Here is a 21,884-nt window from a genome sequence, read left to right as displayed (position 1 = left end):
TAATAGAATAAAAGTTTAAATTTACCTTATAGAAAACCTCTTATAGAAAGAGGTTTTAGGTTATTGTTTCAGCTTCAGAGCTTTTTACTCTCATCTTTTATGATCTGTGGAATATCTCTTGATCTCTTGACTTAATTTAAATATGATTAACAAGAATTTGAACATTTTAATTCCCCCCTCTCTCCCTCTTCCTTCTTTCTTCCCATCCTCCCTTCCTCCTTCCCTCTCTCTCTCCCTCTTTCTTTCTTTCTTTCAAGTAGGCTCCACACCCAGTGTAGAGCCCAATGCGAGGCTTGAACTCACAACCCTGAGATCAAGGCCTGAGCAGACACCAAGAGTCAGATGCTTATCCAACTGAGCTACCCAGGTATCCCCAGTTTGCACATTTTTATACCTATGAATTTATTGTTTCTTTTTTTCTACCCACTTCAATTCATTTTTTTTAGAGTTTCAGTGATCTACACAGAAGAATCATGGCATTTGCACATAGACAATTTGAATATAGCTGTGTGAAGACAGGAGTTATTGGCACTGAGCAAGTTGTTGGCACTGTTGATTCAAATGCACACTTTTAAACTTGAATTTTTGATCTTTGAAATTTATATGTGGTTTTGGCTTACTCTGGACACCGTTCCCTTCTGTAACAGCCAGTCAGTCACTGAGATCTGTCTCCATTTCAGATTAGTTCAGATTAATCTACTACACAGAATGAAAATTTTCTCAGGTATATATGCAATACAAAAAATAGAAGTTTATTCATTGAGGCATTGTTTATAACAGAAAAAAGATTAGAAACAATTGAATATCTGTCAATAGGGAACTAGTGAAGTAAATTTTGGTATTCTATACAGTGGCATACTATATAGCCACAGGTAAAGCGTCTCTACACGATCTGATATTGGACAAAGTCCTAGAGATACTGTTGAAGAGAAAAAAAGCAAGATGCATAACAGTATGTCAAAGAAAACTCTGAATAGTTTCAGACCCAAACACACCAAACACACAAAAATAGCAACTACTGTCTCTTGGAAAGACAGAGGGTAGAATGAGATAGATGGAGGCTGGGAACCCTTTTCCTTTTAATTTTTATCCTCTGTATGCTTTACCTTTGTCTTAAAATTACTTTAAAAGATCAGCTTGATTTAAAAAAAAAAAGTGCTGGTGGCTAAATCTGCAAACTGAAACTATGATATATTTATATAAAGTTATTCATGTATAAAATTATTTTTATTCATGTATGAAATTTACTTTCACTGATTAAAAAACATAATTGAAAGTAAAAGTTGGCTATTACAGCAAAAGAAACTTTGGCCATGTTGTTTGGCTTTGATTGTAAGGAAGTGAGTCTTCATTTATTATTTTGCTTCATACATTAGATTTGCCCTGGGAAATTATTTCTAACTCCAATTTAATGGAAACTTTTTAAAGGCAAGTATTCAGTATTCTTCAAAGCTATGACACTTTGTTTTTAAATTTCTGATTTTTTGTAACATTGGGTTCTCTTAAAGCAGAAATTCAACTGCTATGCAGCCTTATCAAAGTTAATAATAGTCTGTCCTTCTAAACTTAGAGCCATCTATAGTTCTAATTGATTTTGCAAAAAGAGCAATTTGGACTTTTCTTTTTTTATATTCTAAAAATTGTTTTAAGAAACTGAAATTTGTATCTTTGAAATATAAGAAAAAGTATTACTGACAGAGCTGTGCCCAGTACAGATGGTCCTGTTTAAAATCACCTGCTGTTCTAAATTCTTACTCAGATTTCAGGTTGGTTTTTTTTTTTTAAGATTTTATTTATTTATTTGACAGACACAGATCTCAAGTAGGCGGAGAGGCAGGCATAGAGAGGAGGAAGCAGGCTCCCCACTGAGCAGAGAGCCTGATGCAGGGCTCCATCCCAGTACCTGAGATCATGACCTGATTTGAAGGCAGAGGCATTAACCCACTGAGCCACCCAGGCGCCCCAGATTTCAGGTGTTTTAAAATTACTTATATTTTACTAAATGCAGATTTACTTTATAAAGTACGCCGCATGCAGTTCAAATATAGGTAATAACTCTTGCAAGGAAATGCTTGATATTCAGAATTTGGAACAATTGGTTGGCTAGAGAAACATTAATGAACATCACAGACTGACTTGCCTTCATAGGAATGAATTCAAAACTATTACTTTTTCTTTGTAAATGGAAAAAGAACCCCTAATTGTCCTATATTTATAGCAACCATATGTCCCAGACTTTCCAGGATAATTCCTAGTTTCATATTCTCCATCTCCTCAGACCATGTATATTGACTTTTAGTTTGGAAAATTTATTCATTTTTCTAATATTAGAAATATAGTTCTTTGGGACCTTTTCATTTAAGTAGAAGTTAAGAAACTCATTTCAGATCACTTATTTTGAAGGAGGAAGATGCATTGCAAGAAGTTTTTAAAAGGTGTTTTTCCATACCAAAATTACTTGAGACAAGGAAATTTTCATTAAGTGGGATTTTTGTTCTATGCTTTTGTTCACAAAATGCAGTCAGCGAACAAGGAACATGGAGCAATATGTGGAACGAGATGGTTTCTTTCTGTTCTACAGGGACAGGCACTGCTTCTGCAATGGACCCTGAATCGGAAGGGAAGATTTCTAAGTTAAGAGATTTTGAGAAATAAGGAGCGTAATAAGTACATGGAAAGCTGTCCAACGTCATTGGCCGTCAGGGAAATGCAGAAAGAACCAGTTAGATACTACTTCATACCGACTAAGAAAGCTGTATCAAAAAGTTAGGTAATAAAAAGTGTTATTAAAGATATGGAGAAATCAGGACCCTCTTACAGTGGTGGTGGAAATAGAAAATGGTACAGTTACGTTGGAAAGTATGGCAGTTCCTAAAAAGGTTAAATGGAGTTACCACATGATCCAACGATTTTATTCCCAAAGTATATACCCAAGAGAAATGAAAACATATGTCAGCACGAAAACTTGTACTTGAATGTTCGTAGCAGCATTTTTTATAATAGCCAAAAAACGGGAACAACCCACATGTCAGCCAGCTGATTAATAGACAAATAATGTGATATATCCATGAAATATAATATTCAAATTTAAAAGGGAATGAAGTAGTGATACTTGCTACAATGTGAATGAACCTTGAAAACATTATTGTAAGGGAAAGATGCCAGTCATAAAAGTCATAGATTACATGACTCCTTTTATATGAAATGTCCAGTATAGGCAAATCCATGGAGACAGAAAGTAGACTGATGGTTGCTTAGGGCTAAGGAGAGTGGGGGAAATAGGAAATGACAGCTAATAGGTATGAATTTTCTTTTTGGAATGACAAAAGTGTTCTAAAATTGATTGTATACTTTAAGTGGGTGAATTGTATCTTATAGGAATTATATCTCAATAAAGGTGTTATTTGAAGAGAGAGGGTCTTTTACTCACTATTGGAGACATTCTGTTCGATATCTTTAGCAGTGGCTCTCAACCTGGGACAGCCACCCAGGGGACATTTGACAATGGCAGGAGTCATGTTTGGTTGTCACAGCTGGTGGAGGGGGGTGCTGACATCTAGTGGGTAGAGTCCAAGAATGTTGCTAACATCCTTCAATGCTAGGTCAGCCCCCACAACAAAAAAATTATCTGGCTCATATTGTCAGTAGTGCCCAGGTTGAGAAATCCTGTTCAATATCTGTGTGGACTCTAGTGATGATTGACCACAACCATGTTTTTGAAGCCCTGAAAGATCATTAATTATCAAGCAGGTAGATATTTTCTCTGTTCAGTTTACTAAGGGCAAGGCTACTCAGTAAGACAAAACCAAAAAGAAAAATAAAGTGGTTTATTTTTTTATCTGGCAAATACTAAACTAAGTTAATTAGATCTTTCAGTTAACCAAAATAACTTATTCCTCAGTCATCCTGGTTAGGATTTTACTATATTTTGTTGTATTTTACTTTCTCACCTATTTATAGCTTCTTAAAGATCGGATTTACAGAGTATGACATCTAGTTGCAATAAAAACGGGAAAAAAGAACCATGTCATAGAACACCCTTGAAGGTATAACTAAAAGCTAACTTGTCCATTTCAAAAATGATCATCTCAAGTTCTAACATAGAAATACAGCCCTAAACTAAGCTAATTTACTAGGCTTCAGTCTCCAGGCATGCTCCTTTCATTGTATGAACCTGTTTGAAATGTCTACGGACTGTTTTATTGGAAGAGGAACAGGGGCTTCATTACAGAATCCAGCATTCCAAATACAACAACTAACATTTATTGAATGCTTATTGCAAGCTGGGTATTATGCAAAGCACTGTGTGTATATTATCTTATTTCATTCTAACAAAATCCTATTAGACAGATCTGGTTATTCCTGTTCTGAAAGCATCCTTCTTATAGCCATCCATCCTCCAGCTCAGGTATGCACTGTTTTTTCTATAGATCTTACACTATTGTTATTCTGAAAGTTCCTTTCCCCATCATTTGGGGGATCCTCTTTTCTCATCTCCTGTCTTGAATCTCCTGCATCTTCCCTTACTATGATGTACTCCCTTATTTTGGTGGAATATATCCTCTGTTACCTTACTAAGAAAACCAGTGTCTGAAAATCTCTTTATTTTATCTTCATTATTAAAGAAGATATTTTGCCTGGGTACCAAATTCAATGTAGGAAGTATTTTTCTCCCATGATTTAAAATACATTATTCTCTTGTTTTCAGTTTTGTGTATAATCCGTTTTGTGTCTCTCCAGCTCTAAAAGCTTAGAATTTCTTTATATATGATACTCTGAAATGTCACTGTGATATGCCTTACTGTGCATGTTTTTTCATGGATTTTGCCTAACACTCAGTGGGACCTTTCACTCTCAAAATTCATTTGCTTGAATTTAAGGGAAGTTTTTAAAAAATGCTTCTTTGAAGATAATTTCTTCCCTTTTCTTTTTTCTCTCTGGAATGCCTGTTATTTAGATGTGGACTTAAATTTGTCCTGTAATTTCTTTATTTTGGGAATAAGTCTTTTCTTTTGTCTTTTAGTTCTACTTTGTGAGAAATTTTTAAACTCTATTTTCCAACTCCCTGTCAAACTTTTGATTTTGGTTATATCTTTAATTCCTGACAGCTCTTTTTTTGTTCTCTAAGTGCTGCTTTTTTCATAACTTCCTATTCTGTTTGACAGATGCTTCGTCTTTTACCTCTGAGAATGTTAATTATAGTTTTTCTAAAGGATTTCTCCTGCAATCTGACATGATTCTGATTCCTCTGACTCACTTCTTTCTGTTTGTTTTTTTGGGGTGAGGGCATTTAAGTCTCTGTTTTTCATGTTACAGACTGTCCTTAAATATTTAGTGGTCCCTAACTGTCCATCATGTGTAAGATTCCAATGTTTATTGACTATTGACATGATGCACCGAGAAAAGTCCCAATATTACTTTAATGATATTCTTGCAAAAAAATGGATAACCTAAATTCAACCATGAAGAAATACTACATGAACCCAAATCGATGGACATTCCGTAACTAGCCGTTATTCTTCATAAGAGTCAAAAACATGAAAGACAAAGAGACTGAGGGTACTTTCCAGATTAAAGGGCATTAAGGAGACATGATAACTTAGTGCAGTGTGCAATCCTGAATTGGGTCCTGGAGTAAAATTAGTGGGATAATTGGTGAAATTTGAGTAAGGTCTGTAGAATAGCTAATACCATTCCTGGTTTTTCATACAATTCAATAGTAAATGAACAATCTGATTCAAAAAACGAGCAGAGGATCTGAACAGATATTTTCCCAGACAAAACATACATATGGCAAACAGACCCATGGAAGGATGTTCAACACTATTCATCATCAAGGAAGTGCAGATGAAAACCACATCATATATCATCACACACCTGTCAGAATGGCTAATATCAAAAAGACAAGAAATAACAAGTGCTGGTGAGGGTGTGTAGAAAAAGGAACCCTTGTGCTTTGTTAATGGGAATGTAAATTGGTACAGCCAATATGGAAAGCAGTATGGAGGTTCCTCAAAAAATTAAAAACAAAATTACTGTATGATCCAGGAATTTCACTGCTGGGTATTTTTCCAAAGAAAATGACAACACTAACTTGAAAGTATATCTGTACCTCCATTGCACTGCAACATTATGTACAGTAGTTAAGCTGTGGAAACAACATAAGAGTCCATCAGTGGATGAACAGATAAAGAAGATGGTTTTAATGGTTTTAATTATGTTTTAAAAAATATACATATATGTGGAATATTATTCAGCAAAAAAAGAATGAAATTTTGCCATTTACAACAACATGGATGAACCCTGAGGGTATTATGCTAAGTGAAATAAGTCAGACAAAGACAAATACCATATGATTTCACTTATTTGTGGAATCTAAAAAACAAAAAACAAACTCTTGGATACAGAGAACAAATTGGTAGTTTCCAGAGGAAGGGGGTGGAGGTGAGTGAAATGGGTAAAGGGAGTCAAAAGGTATAAACTTACAGTTACAAGATAAATTAGTCATGAGAATGTAATGTATACCATGACAACTATAAATAATACTGTATTGCATATTTTAAAGCTGCCAAGAGAGCAAATCTTGTAAGTTCCATCATAAGAGAAAAAAAAACTATGTATGGTAATAGATGTTAAGTAAACTTATGTAGTGCTTATTTGCAATATATACAAATATTGTTGTATTTGTTATATATATATACAAATGTGTTGTATAACTGAAAGTGATATAATGTTGTATGTTTATTACACCTTAATTTTAGAAAGGTATGTAGATAGATACATGTAGGAAAACATCAGAAAGAAGTTTATTGAACAGTTAACCCTGCTTCACTCTGGGAACTTGGATTGGAGGGACAAGGTTTTTCATAAGTTACTTTAAATACTTTGATAAATGTTATGGGTGACAGACGCTGTTATGTACATAGGTTTTTATTTTTAACTAAAAATTTAAGAATAAGAGGTTAAATATACGACAGTGTTACTATTTCCTCTAAAAAAATAGTATTCCTGGTTTTAATCATTGTGCTATGGTTATGTAAGATGTTAATGTTTGAGGAAGCTGGCTACTTTTTCTTCCAATATTTTTTTCTCCTAGTCTCTCTCTTCCTCCCTCCCCCTCTCTTCCCTCCCCTCTCTTTCTGGCACTCTAGTTACACACATATCAGACTGCATGAGATTTTTCAAGAAGTCTTTTTTATTTTTCACATTGTATAAATTCTATTGGTATATCTTAAAGTTCATGGAACTTTTCTCCAGTCATATGTTAAGCCCATCCAGTGATCTTTTTTTTTTATTTTTTATTTTTTTAAGATTTTATGTATTTATTTGACAGACAGAGATCACAAGTAGGCAGAGAGGCAGGCAGAGAGAGAGGGAGAAGCAGGCTCCCCGCTGAGCAGAGAGCCCGATGCGGGGCTCGATCCCAGGACCCTGGGATCATGACCTGAACCTAAGGCAGAGGCTTTAACCCACTGAGCCACCCAGGTGCCCCCCATCCAGTGATCTTTAATTCAGATATCGTATTTTTCAATCCTATATATATTTCAAAATGTACATTTGATTCAATTTTATAGTTTCCATTTCACTACTGAAATTCCCCCTCCATTCATTCATTATGACTTTCTTTTTTTTTTTAAAGAATTTATTTATTTATTTATTTGTCAAAGAGAGAGAGAGTGCGCTGCACAAGCAGGCAGAGTGGCAGGCAGAGGCGGAGAGAGAAGCAGGCTCCCTGTGGAGCAAGGAACCCGATGTGGGACTCAATCCCAGGACCCTGGGATCATGGCCTGAGCTGAAGGCAGCGGCTTAACCAACTGAGCCACCCAGGCGTCCCATGACTTTATTTTCTGTCTGCTAATTCCAAGATCTAGCTTATATTTCTATATATATATTTAAACAATTTCTATTAATGACTTTTTCTTATGATACTGGATCACATTTTTCTGTTTCTTCACATGTTTAGTAACTTTTTATTGTATACTGGACAGTGTGTTTGGTAAATGATTGAGACAGTAAATTTTACCGTCTTTCCCTGAAGAGTTGTCTTTTGTTCTAGCAATTTGTTAACTTAGCTGAAATCCAAATGCTATCTCAGGATCCTTAGGTGAGGGGCGCCTGGGTGGCTCAGTGGGTTAAAGCCTCTGCCTTCAGCTCGGGTCATGATCTCAGGGTCCTGGGATCAAGCCCCGCATCAGGCTCTCTGCTCAGCAGGGAGCCTGCTTCCTCCTCTCTCTCTGCCTGCCTCTCTGCCTGCTTGTGATCTCTGTCTGTCAAATAAATAAATGAAATATTGAAAAAAAAAAAAAGACCCTTAGGTGAACATCAACTGAAATCTGTGCTCAGTGTTCCCGCTGTTGGCTTTCATATATACAGTTCAGGGATCAGCTAGGAATTTGAGTGGAGTTCATGTATAGATTTAGAGGGACTTCTGTGGCTTCTGTCTTTCAGAGATTGTCCCCCTCACTTTCTAGTTAGGGTGTTAACCTCAAACTAGGTCTTCATACTCCTCAAATGAATAAGATGTTATATTTCTGCTTGAGTAGTAATCATACCACCGTATGAACTGTCAAATACTCTGAACTACTATCAGGTAAAAAGCTATAGAAATATGAATACTACGCAATACGGTTTCTTCTTTCAAAGATCAACTCCCCTCAGTTTCCACTTGCTTATGGTAACTCTGTAGTGCTTTCAAATAGTTTTTATATTTTTTCAGAGTATATAATTATTATCTGTGAAAGGATCAGTCTAAAATACTCTATCCTGCCATTATCACAAATTGTACCATATTCCCTTTTATTTTCCTTTGGTATCACGTAGGGTTAAACAACAAAAAAGACTTCTACATTTTTTGTGAATGATGGCAGTAGCTCATCGATTTTTTTCTTTTCTTTTTTATTTAAAGATTTTATTTATTTATTTGTCAGAGAGAGAGAGAGAGAGAGTGAGCGTGAGAGCAAGTAGCACAAGCAGGGGGAATGACAAGCTGAGGGAGAAGGAGGCTCCACTCCTTGCTGAGCAGGGAGCCTATTGTGGGACTCAATCCCAGGACCCTGGTATCATGACCTGAGCTGAAGGCAGATGCTTAACCAGCTGAGCCACCCAGGCATCCCTCATCAGTTTTTTTCTAAATACATTGAGCATATTACTAATCTTATTTTTTCTTCTTTTTCTTGTAGACAAGAGATGATTTCCTAGGTCAAGTCGATGTTCCTCTTTATCCATTACCGGTTGGTATAGATATCCATGATTTTAATATTTTTGTTTATTCTTTTTTTTCTAATAGATACAGGTGCATAATATATAGTAAATGTAAATATTTTATTTGTAAAATATATACTGCTATTATTTCTTGAGCATATTATTTTCTGAAAACTCATCTCAATTTTCCATTTTAATTTTATTTCCAAGATTCCCTTACCTGAACCACAGTAAGAAATAGAGAGTTGCTGAGTTTGGTTGATGTTAGGAAAGCATGTCTGAGGAAAATCAGTTTGGAAATATTCTGCTGAATAAGTAGAATGGGGACAGCTTAGTCTCACAGAAAGAATCTAGGACATTTCCAACAATATGTGCATGAAACTGAATGTGGACCAAGCATATAATACCAATGAAGGAAGATACGATTCAGGAAACATTTCATAACAAAACATTCTTGAGCCAGGTTTCTGACATGGAGGTTGAAAAAAAAAATAAACAGAAAGTAATGATAATACAGGTTGAATTTGGGAAGTCAACGAGGTGTCTCAAGTAGAAAAGGTAGGAAGAAAATCCATTTTGTTTTGAAAAGAGATCAGTTTGGTTTTGGCCATAATGAATTTCAACAGAAAATAGGAAAAATGGAAGCCTAAAGTGGGCAGATGACAGAAATATAAAAAATCAATTGTAGAGGAAGAGGCTGGAAGGATTGAGAGTTACCACATCAAGGTAACGGCAGACTCACTGAGAATGATGGGCTGTCCAAGTAAGCGAGATGAGAGCTTCAAAGGCCGGACATTGAGCCTCGGTCAGTGTGGGTCAATTGGAGGAGAAGACAGACACGGAGAAACAGGAGAAAACAAACAATGTCATGAGAACTTAAGGAAGAGAATTCCAAGACCGAATGGGTAGTTAATGCAAAATGTAAGCGAGAAGTAAAGAGCATTAAAAGCAAAGTGCTGTTGAACTTTTTCTTTTATTATTATTGTTATGTTAGGGGAGCTTTTGAACATGACAAGAAAAAGTAATGCCTCTTTACTGTGTCAGTCTTTTGAGATATTTATTGGCTTTCCCTAGTCTTCAGAGATCATAAGCTTTTGATAATATATTTAATCCAGTCTCACTTTCCAAGCCATTGACTTTTTTGTTTTCCTAGAATGGGCTGTATGCACTAACCACGCCCACTTGCTGACACTACACAGATTCCATATTCCTTTGGGGCACCAGCATGTCTAACCACTCTCCCTTGTTTCCCCTTCTTACCTCCACTGGCTCCTCAATGCACCTTTTTGGCCTGTTTGGTACTGAGGTGTGATGCTGCTGCAAGTCCCAGGGTGCAGGAAGGTGGAAGCCCTGTCAAGCTACCCGTCATAACCATTTTATGAGCTAAAACACATTTTTCTCACTTCTGACTTCAGTTATGGCTTAGAGCATAGTTCACGCATATTCCTTAAAAGTACATGTTTTTAGTGTTGATAGATATATCTTGAAAACCCACTGTTTTATTCTAGACAGAAAATCCAAGAATGGAGAGACCGTATACTTTTAAGGATTTTGTTCTCCACCCGAGAAGGTCAGTAAGTATAAAATAATAACATTAATTTTTTAAATCTCATTATATCTTATAGTAACCTCTTTGGAAATTCAAAGTTTAAACCTTTGTAAATAAGCTACTTCTAAATATTATTTTTTAAAAGCCTTACTGTTATTTCTGATTAAAAAGTAATATATGCACAGCACAAAAAAATTCTGAAAATACAGGAAAGTATTTTTCATACTTCTTAGGAAAGATTTGTCCCCTAATATTTATCAGACTAGAAGGTGGAATTTTGTTACTGTTTTATTTGTTTGTTTGTATTTATTTGTTTGATTTATTTATTGTTTTATTTACTTATTTGTTTATATTGTTTTATTTGTTATCTTAAAGTATATGTAATTTTATCATTTTTTATCATTGTTTATCATTTTATCATTGTTTCATTTGTTTGTTTATATTGTCTTATTTGTTACCTTAGGTGTATGTAATTTTATCATACTGTCCTTTTAAAAATCACAAACATTAGTTCCACCAAGAGCAATATCCAACTTGATGTACACAAAACCAATTTAAGAAAAAATTAACTACTTCTTGCATATGTTAGTAAAAGATATTTCGGAAAACTGAAACATTTAGAGAAAATAACATGAGCAAAGACTAAGAATTTAAAACCTAAATACCATGTTCATAATTCCATTTTCCTAAACTGAATTATTTGATTTGGTTTAAAATTTTTAAGTTTAAGCTGTAAATAAAACTCCTTTTGGTCATCTGTACCATGTAGTCAAGTAAAATCTAGCGAAGTCACACATGGATTTACTGTCAAAAAAGTCACAGTCAGATTAACGAAGTATATCTGTTTATCTGTACAACAATATTTGCCTTGTTTTTAAAACTAGAAAATACAATTTAAAGACACACTATGGGACCCTAGTAAATTTTTTCATTTGAAGACATGTAATTACTCTTTGTAATATAAATTATTAAGGCAAAATAAAAGGAACAGTACTCTCTTAATATTTACTTTCTGCAAGAGATGTTATATATTTAACTGTAGAAGTCTTGGAATATAAATCTCTTTTCCTCCTTTAGTTTTAGACTGCTTGTGGTATCTGCATACCAAGAATAAATAAATATTTTCTTCTCTTATTTGATTGCCCTAGTAACCTGCTTGTCATTTTGTCACATGCTTTCTAGTATCTTTATCTTTAAAAAATATAATTTACATCTTCCATCTACACTGGATTTCACTGCAAGTGCAGAAAAACTTTAAGTCAGTAGAAAATGTACTGCTTTCTTGGATTTTCTGAGCCCCATTAAGTCCAAACCCACAGGCTTATTGTTTAGTTGAAAAGATGTGAGGGGTACCTGGGTTGCTCGGTTGGTTAAGTGGATGATTGGATTTTGGCTAGAGTGATAATCTCAGGGTTCGGAGATCGAGCTCCACGTAGGGCTCCCGCTCGCTCAGTTCCTCTCCCTCTGCTCCTCCCTGCCATTCTTCCTCCCCCCACTCTCTCTCTTTCTCTCACTCAAATAAATAAATGAAACCTTTTTTAAAAACTCCTGGAACATACCATTATAGAGAAACTCTTGTAAAAACCATTATCTGAGCAAGTTTTCTGTATCCGTCTATTATGGCAATGAGTCAGTGTTCACTCCCTCTTAAAAAATAGAGACACAAGCCACATTAGGGGCCTTTGAAATAAGCATCGGGGATTCTATTGACCACTCAGGAAAGGTCCAGTTTCCAAATTCATGAGAACTGTACAAAGAACACCTAAGAGATTAGGTGGGGTGAGGAAGGGAGTAGCTCTTAAATAAACAATAAAAGATGGGACTTTTTTTTTTATCGAGAAAGGAAAGGGGTAATGAGTTACATAGCTGATATCTATAAAAATCACCAAAATATCTATACAGAAAGTGAGGACAAGGAAAGACTTAAGTAAGTAGAATGCTAGAATTGGTGGGGGCAGTACACAGACTTAAAATATTTTCAGTATTAACACCACACACAGCAGCCTTTAGCTTGGACAACTCATTATTGAAAGAGGTGATACAAGATCCATTATGGAAGTGAGTCGATAAATTAATGTATGATAGATTCGAACAGCTGTCAAAGAAAGACAGAAGGCCTTGCACTCTACTCTTCTGTCATCCTCTACAGTCTAACTAGATTAGTCTCCCCAAAGCATATCTCTGAGGATGCCTCTCCTGATCTCCCACATTTTCTGGCTTCACACTGTGTGCAAAGTAAAATAGACAGCTCTCTTGTTTCACATGGACCTCATCCTCTGGGTCATCCTTCCCTCCTTTGTGTATCCCATAGGCCAGCCAAGCCGACAGTTGCCATTTCCTTCATTGATGGCCTGCTTTCCCATCTGTTTCCTCATTTTTACTCTTTTCTCCACTCGTACACTTTTCCCTTCACTGCCACAGGTCAAAATCCTCCCCATTCTGCTGGCACTCACTCAAATGCAACTGCTCATTCACCTTCTCCCTGATCTGTCACTCACACTTCCTTAGTATCTTAATGGTTGCATAACTTTTATTTATGTCTGTTACATTTTCTCCACCACTCACTCCTTTGTCTCTTGATATCTTCTGTCCTTGAGCTTGTCTTTGGGTCTCCTCTCGTAGGTAGTAGGTATTCAGTAAACTCTTGTTAACTGAATGCTTTTCTTCTTAAAGTTTTGCGAATAATTATTTTCTTTTCTACAGTCACAAATCAAGAGTTAAAGGTTATCTGAGATTAAAAATGACTTATTTACCTAAAACCAGTGGCTCAGAAGAAGATAACACAGAACAGGCTGAGGAATTAGAGGTGAGATCTTATAAAATATTTGGTGCAATATTTGGTGAAAAGAAAATATCTCATTTCTTATTTTACTATACCTTGAAGAAAAAATAACTTTATTCAATGCAGTTAGTGTGTGCAATAAAAATGATTTACATGGACATTTGTTCATTTTACCCGTTAAACATTTCTTCCTTCTAAGGACATTTCTGTAGAATGAATAGCCATTTTTGATGGTGTTCTTAAAGGTTAGCGAATAGAGAATACAATGTTTATAAATGAGAGCATTTATTACAATTAAGTCATTAACTCTTTCTGATTTTTTAGAGTTTTCTGAAACTATGTCCTATTCTCCTCCATAAAGTAAGAATACAATTTACTATTTGTAAGTTAAATATATGGAAATTTTGAGAAAACTTTACTAATTAGGAATGCTTTTATGAAATGGAATTCTGGCTACTTTTCCTCTCATGGCTGGGGCGAGGATGGATGGGCTCAGAGGAAAGGAGGGAATGGGGGAGGGAAAGAATGCAAGTGATCTAATAAAATGCCGTATTTATCTGGGACAAATATAATTTAACAATTTTCATGGATGACAGGACAAGTCAAGTATTTGGGCAGAGCTACATGCATCGAGAGTAAGGGAGGAAGAGGCAGAGAGCATGTATTTGGAGTAGAATTGGATGGGGATTTGGAGGCTGGAATTCTTGTCCCAAGCTCTGCTACTAGTGAGCCAAGTGACAGTGTGAATTGTTGAAGGTCTCTGAACTGCAGGCTCTTCTTTTGTAGAATGACAGTACTGTACCAGATGACCTCTAGGGTTTCTTCCGGTAGAAAAATTCGTGATTTGAAAAGGGGACTCTAAAACACCTGCCTCTTGACATTCCCCCTGAAGCAACATTTACTGAAAGCACACGGTATATAGGCACTTATTAGCTTTGAAGAGTTTTCTTGTGTGTGCCTTCTTCAACAGTCAAGCCTCTTTGGTTGAGGGTCTGATTAAGCTTCCAGAAGAACTGTAAAGGTGAGGGAACTCCCCCAGCACTGGGCAATACCTCACACACCTGTATCTTTGAGAAAGAAGGCTTGAGAACAAGCCATGCTTTTGCAACAGAGCTTTCTGGGAATTTGTTAAGTAAGTTCCAACGCAGGGCTTGAACTCAACCCTGAGATCAAGACCTGAGCTGAGATCAAGAGTCAGACGCTTAACTGATTGAGCCTTCCAGGTGCCCCTCTAGGAATTTCTTATATGCACTATTAAGATTTTACTTTATGGGGAAATACATAATAATAGAAGAAAAGAACTTTTTTCTTTAATCACAGAATATAGTTAGCCCTTAGTTTTGCAATAAAAAAACGTGGTATTTTCCTTTCTTAAGTCTGTATTTGCTTATTTGATTATATTTTCTTTTTTTTTCCTCTGATTTCTGATTTATCATATAATAATCACTTTTTAAAATTTTTAAATATTTATGGGTCAAAGTTTCTCCACCTGGCATTTTGGTGCACAGGGTATCTTGCATAATGGAATTCTGTTTGAAATGAAGGATGCCTGCCATAAAGAAAGAAAATTCTTTATTTAGTAACTAAAAAAAAGTTAACAGTATTTCATTATTTAGGAACCTGCTCCAAGTTTTGCCCACACACACATGTTATAGGTACCTCATTCACAGTTCAGTTTTTGTGGGTAGAGTTGCTTCACTTCATTTTGTGGTCTCAGGTCTCAATGTTTGCATTCCCTCAGAATGCAGCTTATAATTTTAGTAGTTGTAAGCATGTAGGAGTTTACTTATGAAAGACCCTAGGAATGCAAACACATGAATCTATGCTTTTTATCTTCAGCGTAGCTAATGACCAGAGAAGTCTTGTCTTTGACATCTAGTTTGTAACTGAATATATAAAATCCTACTCTTTAAAGAAAACAATTATCATTTCCAAAAGAGACTCACTCAGAGGCAACCTGTATTCCTTAGTACGTCAGAGTCTGGCTATCCTAAGTTATTATTTAACATTTTATTTTTGTACCCTTTGCAACTTTAGATTTAGTTGTATATATTTTGCAAGACTACCATTAATGTGTATTGTAGCTCTGAATGCTTTCTTTCTGTTCCTCTTTGACTCCATTAAATTGTTGGCACTTGGATACTGCAAGTTAGAAATTAAATAACATTCATCGATACTTAGAAAATTATTTTACGAAGAATATTAGCTGATATATGTCTCATAGGGAGGCATTCTATTTAAAAAATGAAAATTCAGTTTTTCTAAGCAATATTCAAAAGTACAACTGTACTTTCCAGAACTTGAAACAGGTTTTTAAAAATTAGGCCTCTAATTAAATTAGTTTTTACCCTTCTCAAGTTTACCTAGAAAGCATGAATTCACCAAGGAGACCTTTAAGAGAGAAATTTTTAAGAAGATTTTAAAGAAATAGTCTTGTGGTACCATTTTCCTAGCTCTAAACATTTTTACAATCCTTTACAGCAGTAGTAAGGACCCTCTTAACTAATAAATTTTACTAATCTACAGAAAAATTATCAATGACTACAGTTTTAAAAACTTGACCGTTTTTCAAGAGAGTGAAATATAAAAATTCAACTCACATACTTTTAAAATCGAGACCAGAGAAATAACATTTGATTTAATATACACAAGACTAATTTTTAAGTATGTAGATCCTACAGTATGATCATTTAAAGGAATGGAAAGGAGAGAGAGAAGGAAGGTAAACATGGTTGGAGAGAAAAAGTAAGAGGATACAGGAAAAGGAGAGAAATAGAGCAATAAAAGAAAGCAAAATTAAAGAGATGCCAGTTCTGTAGAAAAGTTGGTAAAAAGGAAAAAAATAAGAGTAAGAAAGAAAGGGAGTGAATTTACTTCCCATCCAGATCCCCCTTTCCAGAAGAATTCTTTCTGTCTTTTCTCCCTCCCTCCCCCCTCCACCGACCTCACCTTCTGTCCTGCCTCAGTCTAAAACTGATAACCGATAACCCTCCCACCAGACCGGCCAGAGACAGCAGCCTTACTGCAGAAACCGTCGTCCTTTTCTCCAGGCTGCTAGAAACATTCTCTTCCTTCCCAGCTCTTCTCCCTGACCCTCTCTTTTCAGAGTTAGCCTTCCAACATAAAAGAATTCTCCTCCACCTTCTAAGCCATCAACTGGCTGGCGCACACAACTGTCCTTCAGCACTAGATCCCCACCCAGTGCCTCGAAAGAAAGTCTGTATATATTAAGGACATTACTTTTTTGCCTGTTATTATGGTACCAGATATTTTTCCCATTTTGTCATTTTTTCCCCACTTTGATTTGATAGTTTTTGCCGTGTACAAATTTGGAAGTTTTGTAATCAAATTTATCATACTTAGCGGCTTGCCCAGTCTTGGAACATATTTTTTAAATCTCAAGTTTTGTTGTCATACATGTTGGTTTTACTTTGTAGCATTTAAACATTGTTCAATCTGTAACATCCTGGTAGAAGGTATGAGGTAGCCCCCTATATAATTTTTTTTTCCCCACAAATTTGAACTGAAGTCCTATAAATTTGAGTCTTTCTGGGCTTTCTGATTCATTGTGTTGAGCCGTCTGTCTATGTGTGCAGTGGAGTATAATATATTTTACTCAGTAGGGTTAATTATTCATTTTTCTGGTTTTAGAACTGTGCTGGTTATTCTTGCTTGTTTGTGTGTCTATTTGAACTTGAGAATGGCCCATTATTTATAAAAATCTGTAATGTAGGGGTGCTAGGGTGGCTCAGTCAGTTAAGTGTCCGACTCTTGATCTCAGCCCAGATCTTGATCTCAGGGTTGTGAATTCAAGCCCCAAGTTGGACTCCATGCGCAGCCTGGAGCCTACTTAAAAAAAAAAAAAAAAATCTGTAATGTAGTTTTATCTTAATCTTGGCCACTTTACATATTAACTTGGGGAGAATTGACACGTTTGTTAAGACTGAGTCTTCCTATCCAAGATCATATTATGTCTTTTCATTCATCCAGTTCTCTTTTTATTTCTCTTTAGGAGAATTTTTAAGTTTTCTTTGCTCATTTATTTCTGCTTTCCTAGCCATATTGGTATTTAGTAGGACCTTTTACTGTTGCCTTTTCTGTTAGGAAGTTTCTTATGTAAAAACACACCATGAACTCTCGCTACCCTTCCAGGTAACTCCTTGCCCTAACTACCCTAGTTTAAGCTTCACGTACCTATGCGCCTCACTAGTATTGGAGGAAATTTCTAGTGCCTTCCTGGCACTTAAAACAAATGAAATTTTATTTCTTTGACTATTTTATGACCTGATCAAAATGCCTTTCCATGATCCAGAAAGAGAAAAGTCAGATATGAGACTCCTAATGGCTTTTCAGTTGCTAGAGTGTTCTCGTAGCGATTATTTCTAAATCCTTTGCCTTTCCCTGTCGTGCCCAGACACATTTGGGCTTCATCTAGTGTCTTTTTTTCAGGTCTCAGATAGTTACAGATTTCTACCATAACAAGGTGCTTTCTCTGTGGGAAAGACAGTGCCCAATAAGACACAATTCTTGTCCTTCATTCATTTGCTTATAATTTAGAGAATAGCCCAAGGTTTCAGGAGTTTAAACTGTGTTTCTCAGTGCTTTCCATCATTGTTTGTTTATTTAAAATGTTTTCGGTCCTGGGGCAACTGGCCGGCTCCGTAGGTGGAGCCAGAGACTTGATCTTGGGATTGCGAATTCAAACCCCACTTTGGGTACGGAGACTACGAAAGACTTTTTCCTTTTAAAACCTTTTTGAAGAAATGTTAAAGGTTTCAAACAAATTTAAGTGTTATCATTTTGCAGGGAAAAAAAATCTTTATTATCATAAAATGTTCCTATGATGATCTTAAAGGTTGACACTGTACAAATTCTTCCTTGCATAATTTCTGGAACTGGATATGCTAAATCTCTTTTTAAATTTCCTCCAGCATAATTCATAAGGTTAAAAAAAAAATCAAGCATAAACTTAATTGTTACCACTCTGTTTTTCAGCCTGGCTGGGTTGTTTTGGACCAACCAGATGCTGCTTGCCATTTGCAGCAGCAACAAGAACCTTCTCCTCTACCTCCAGGATGGGAAGAGAGGCAGGATATTCTTGGAAGGACCTACTATGTAAACCATGAATCTAGAAGAACACAGTGGAAAAGACCAACCCCTCAGTATGTGCTGGTGGCTTTCACATTTGTGATCTGAATACATTTTTACCACAAATTTTCATTCTGAGGTTGTGTCTCAAATGGATTCATAGTAGTATAGAGATCTATAAATTATAAAAATGTAAGGAGGATTTTTATGATTCAAGGCTTTAAAAATGCCATCTTAACGGTTTCTTTTTTTAAATGATTTGATAATATTCAAAATCATTTGAGTCACAAATGTCACCCTTTAATTGCTTCTTTATTTTAAATCATTTTGTAGCCACAAAAGGATATGTTTTGTCTTTAGACTGATTTAGAAAATCTTGGAAATTTTTTGTAGTTTGTTACTAAAACATATGTTAATTTCTACAGTAGACTATTTTTTAATATAAATTACTTATAAAATGTAAAGGACTAAATAACAAGGGTCTTTTGTTTTTGCCAATCTGGTCAATGCATACATAGTTTCCAATGCACACAGATCAAGGATAGAATGATCTTTGAGGTATTCTAATTTATGTCTTCTCAGTGACCTTTTTCTTTTATTATCATCAGACTGTATATTTATACATATACATTTACAAATGTCCCATTACTCACATTTATTATCAAATACCCTTCCGTTTCTCCTCCCTTTTGGCCTTATGAAAGCTTTATTAGTCTTCTGCTTTTTGACAGACACTTAAAATTTTTCATATTCGTCCATTAATTTCTAACTTTTGGCTTTGTTACTTTGTGTCTGATACAGTCTAAGCACTTTTGTAGATATTTTCTGTTATCACATCTTTCCAGAGCAAATCAGTAATCCTGGTTCTTCATGTCACAGAGGCATCAATCTCTGTAGGGACCTGTACAGATCAAAAAACTGAAGACACTAAGAAATTCTACAAAATTTCCTATTGCAGAGCTCAGTATTATAGCAAGCCTAACTTGAACAGAATCACATTTCTTTCACTATGGTTGATATCACGTTCAGATAGCCTAAATCAGGTATTTACGGAAAGAAAAGTCTGAAATATTCCCTTAGAATCATCTGTCAAAATTGTGCTTTCTTCAGCAGTAGCACATTAAGAATTGACTTTCCAACTACCCTGGGCTTATATGGCATTAAATAAATTACCAATAATTTTGTTATTAAATATTTGCATAAAATTCTTGATCTGATGGCCTGCTTCTATTAAATGCAAATAGCTAGAATAATATAATAAACAGGGTAATGGGATTCAGTCTGATTTACTATAATGTGCCTAAACTCAGACATGTTTTTACTATTGTCTTTTTTCAGGCCAGGCCTATTTCTGTTAATGATCAAAAACAGATATTATTTAATCTGGGATCTATTAAGTTTCTAATTACAATGTTTCTCACATGACATTTCATTTTGCTCTCTGCATTCATGCATGGGGAACTCTACTCTCGGCTTAAGATCAATTCCAGAAAACATTACTCTCTGGTTCTCGAAGCTGTATATGTAACTCCTGAAGCTTCTTTTTTATAATCTCTCTAGAGCTACCTTAGATTTTACTCATATCATAATATGGCAAAATAATAACATAATGAAATTATTTATGAAACTCTCAGAAATTCATTTATTCAACAAGTATTTTTGAGTGCCCTAACGTGTCAAACATTACTGTAGGCATGGTGGTGAACTAAAATATCAAAGTCAGACGTGTTACACGTTTTCACAAAACTTCATTGCTTGAGGTACTCCGAAGATACCAATGTGCCCATGACTTCATCTGTATGTGTTGAAATAGCCTTTGGCCCAAACCAGTGAATTCTGATCTAAGATATTTTTTTAAATGATCACAGCCTCTTTAACTGTCTTTTGAACGATCTTCAGACACAGGTGACAGTTCTTCTGTTCCTAATCCAGGGATAACCTAACGGATGCTGAGAACGGGAACATGCAACTGCAAGCCCAGCGTGCGTTTACCACCAGGCGGCAGATATCTGAGGAGACAGAGAGTGCGGATAATCGAGAGTCTTCTGAGGTAGAAAGATTTTTCTTGTTCTTGTCCTTAGACACATGCTACAGCAATAGATTGAAGTATGTGTGGCTTAAGATTCTTCTGTTTGTTTTAGAACTGGGAAATTATAAGAGAAGATGAAGCCACCATGTATAGCAATCAGGCCTTCCCATCACCTCCAGCATCAAATAACTTGGATGTTCAGACTCCTCTTGCAGAAGAATTGAATGCCAGACTCACAATTTGTAGAAATTCAGCCACCGGCCAGCCAGTATCCAGCTCAGTAAGATGCTCTTAGATTTTGCGGTAGCTTCAGGATTTTGTAATATATATATTATTCCACTGGGTATCCAACATTTATAGGAAATTTTGGTTTTTATCCCTGGTTTTATTGAGATGTAATTGACAGACCACATTGGATTGGTTTAAGGTATGCAACGTAATGATGGGACATACATGTAGATTATAGCAAAATTATAACCACGCTAAGTCCATTTAACATCCATCCGCTCACAGAGCTACAATTTTTTTTTCTTCTAATGAGAGAAAAATTTTGTCTTAAATGGCGTATAATAATGTATTAGGGACTTTGGGACTTTATGGTACGGTCATTTTTTAAAATATCTCCACTCGTAGTATGGAGCAGAATCATGGATAACCCACGTGGTCACTAGAGTCTAAACAGCCGTTACATAAACCAGTGCCTACCAGCCAAAGACCCCCAGGAACACACCTGTCATTAAACATGGTGGGTTTGTTACTCATTTCAGCAAGGAGAACATATACTATGAGTGTCCTAGTAAGAGTATGTTAGAAAAAACTTGAAGGATTTGGGTTCATGTTAGGCAATTTTGAGGAGGGTTTAAGGAAGCAAGAGTGTGGAGCACCTGGGTTGCTCAGCTGGTTAAGCATCTGATTCTTGATTTCAGGTCTTAATCTCTGGTTCTGAGTTCAGGCCCCACATTGGGCTCCATCCTGGGTGTGGACCCTACTTAAAAGAAAAAAAAAAAAAAAGCAGGGATAATTCTGTGATTGGGTGTCTCAAATCTTATTTATATCAAGGCTAAAGTTGTAATTAGTAAAAAAGCAGTAGTCACTCAGATTTGCCAGGATGGAGGGATATTGTTATTTTGTGGCTTGGACAGTGTTCACATTTTTCTTGTGTTGCGGCATGATGACAACATGGTCTTGATTTGGTGTTGATCTGACTGATGAGTGCCAGGGCAAGTCCTGTGTGT

At 35.8% G+C, this 21,884-nt stretch overlaps 1 protein-coding gene across 2 annotated transcripts in view; it reads left to right on the top strand.

The window, feature by feature from the left end:
• Positions 1 to 21,884, top strand: part of NEDD4 (NEDD4 E3 ubiquitin protein ligase) — a 120,402-nt gene that overhangs the window by 73,917 nt on the left and 24,601 nt on the right. For both annotated transcript variants that reach the window (XM_080807818.1, XM_080807817.1), the window contains 6 exons: positions 9,180 to 9,230; positions 10,710 to 10,771; positions 13,454 to 13,556; positions 18,528 to 18,694; positions 20,553 to 20,670; positions 20,762 to 20,929. In XM_080807818.1, the coding sequence (XP_080663944.1) occupies positions 9,180 to 9,230; positions 10,710 to 10,771; positions 13,454 to 13,556; positions 18,528 to 18,694; positions 20,553 to 20,670; positions 20,762 to 20,929 (669 nt within the window). The remainder of the gene's footprint in view (positions 1 to 9,179; positions 9,231 to 10,709; positions 10,772 to 13,453; positions 13,557 to 18,527; positions 18,695 to 20,552; positions 20,671 to 20,761; positions 20,930 to 21,884) is intronic.

The sequence above is a fragment of the Martes martes genome, assembly GCF_963455335.1.
Source record: "Martes martes genome assembly, chromosome: 7".
NCBI classification, from domain to species: Eukaryota; Metazoa; Chordata; class Mammalia; order Carnivora; family Mustelidae; genus Martes; species Martes martes.
This window is presented reverse-complemented; position numbering and strand designations above follow the sequence as displayed.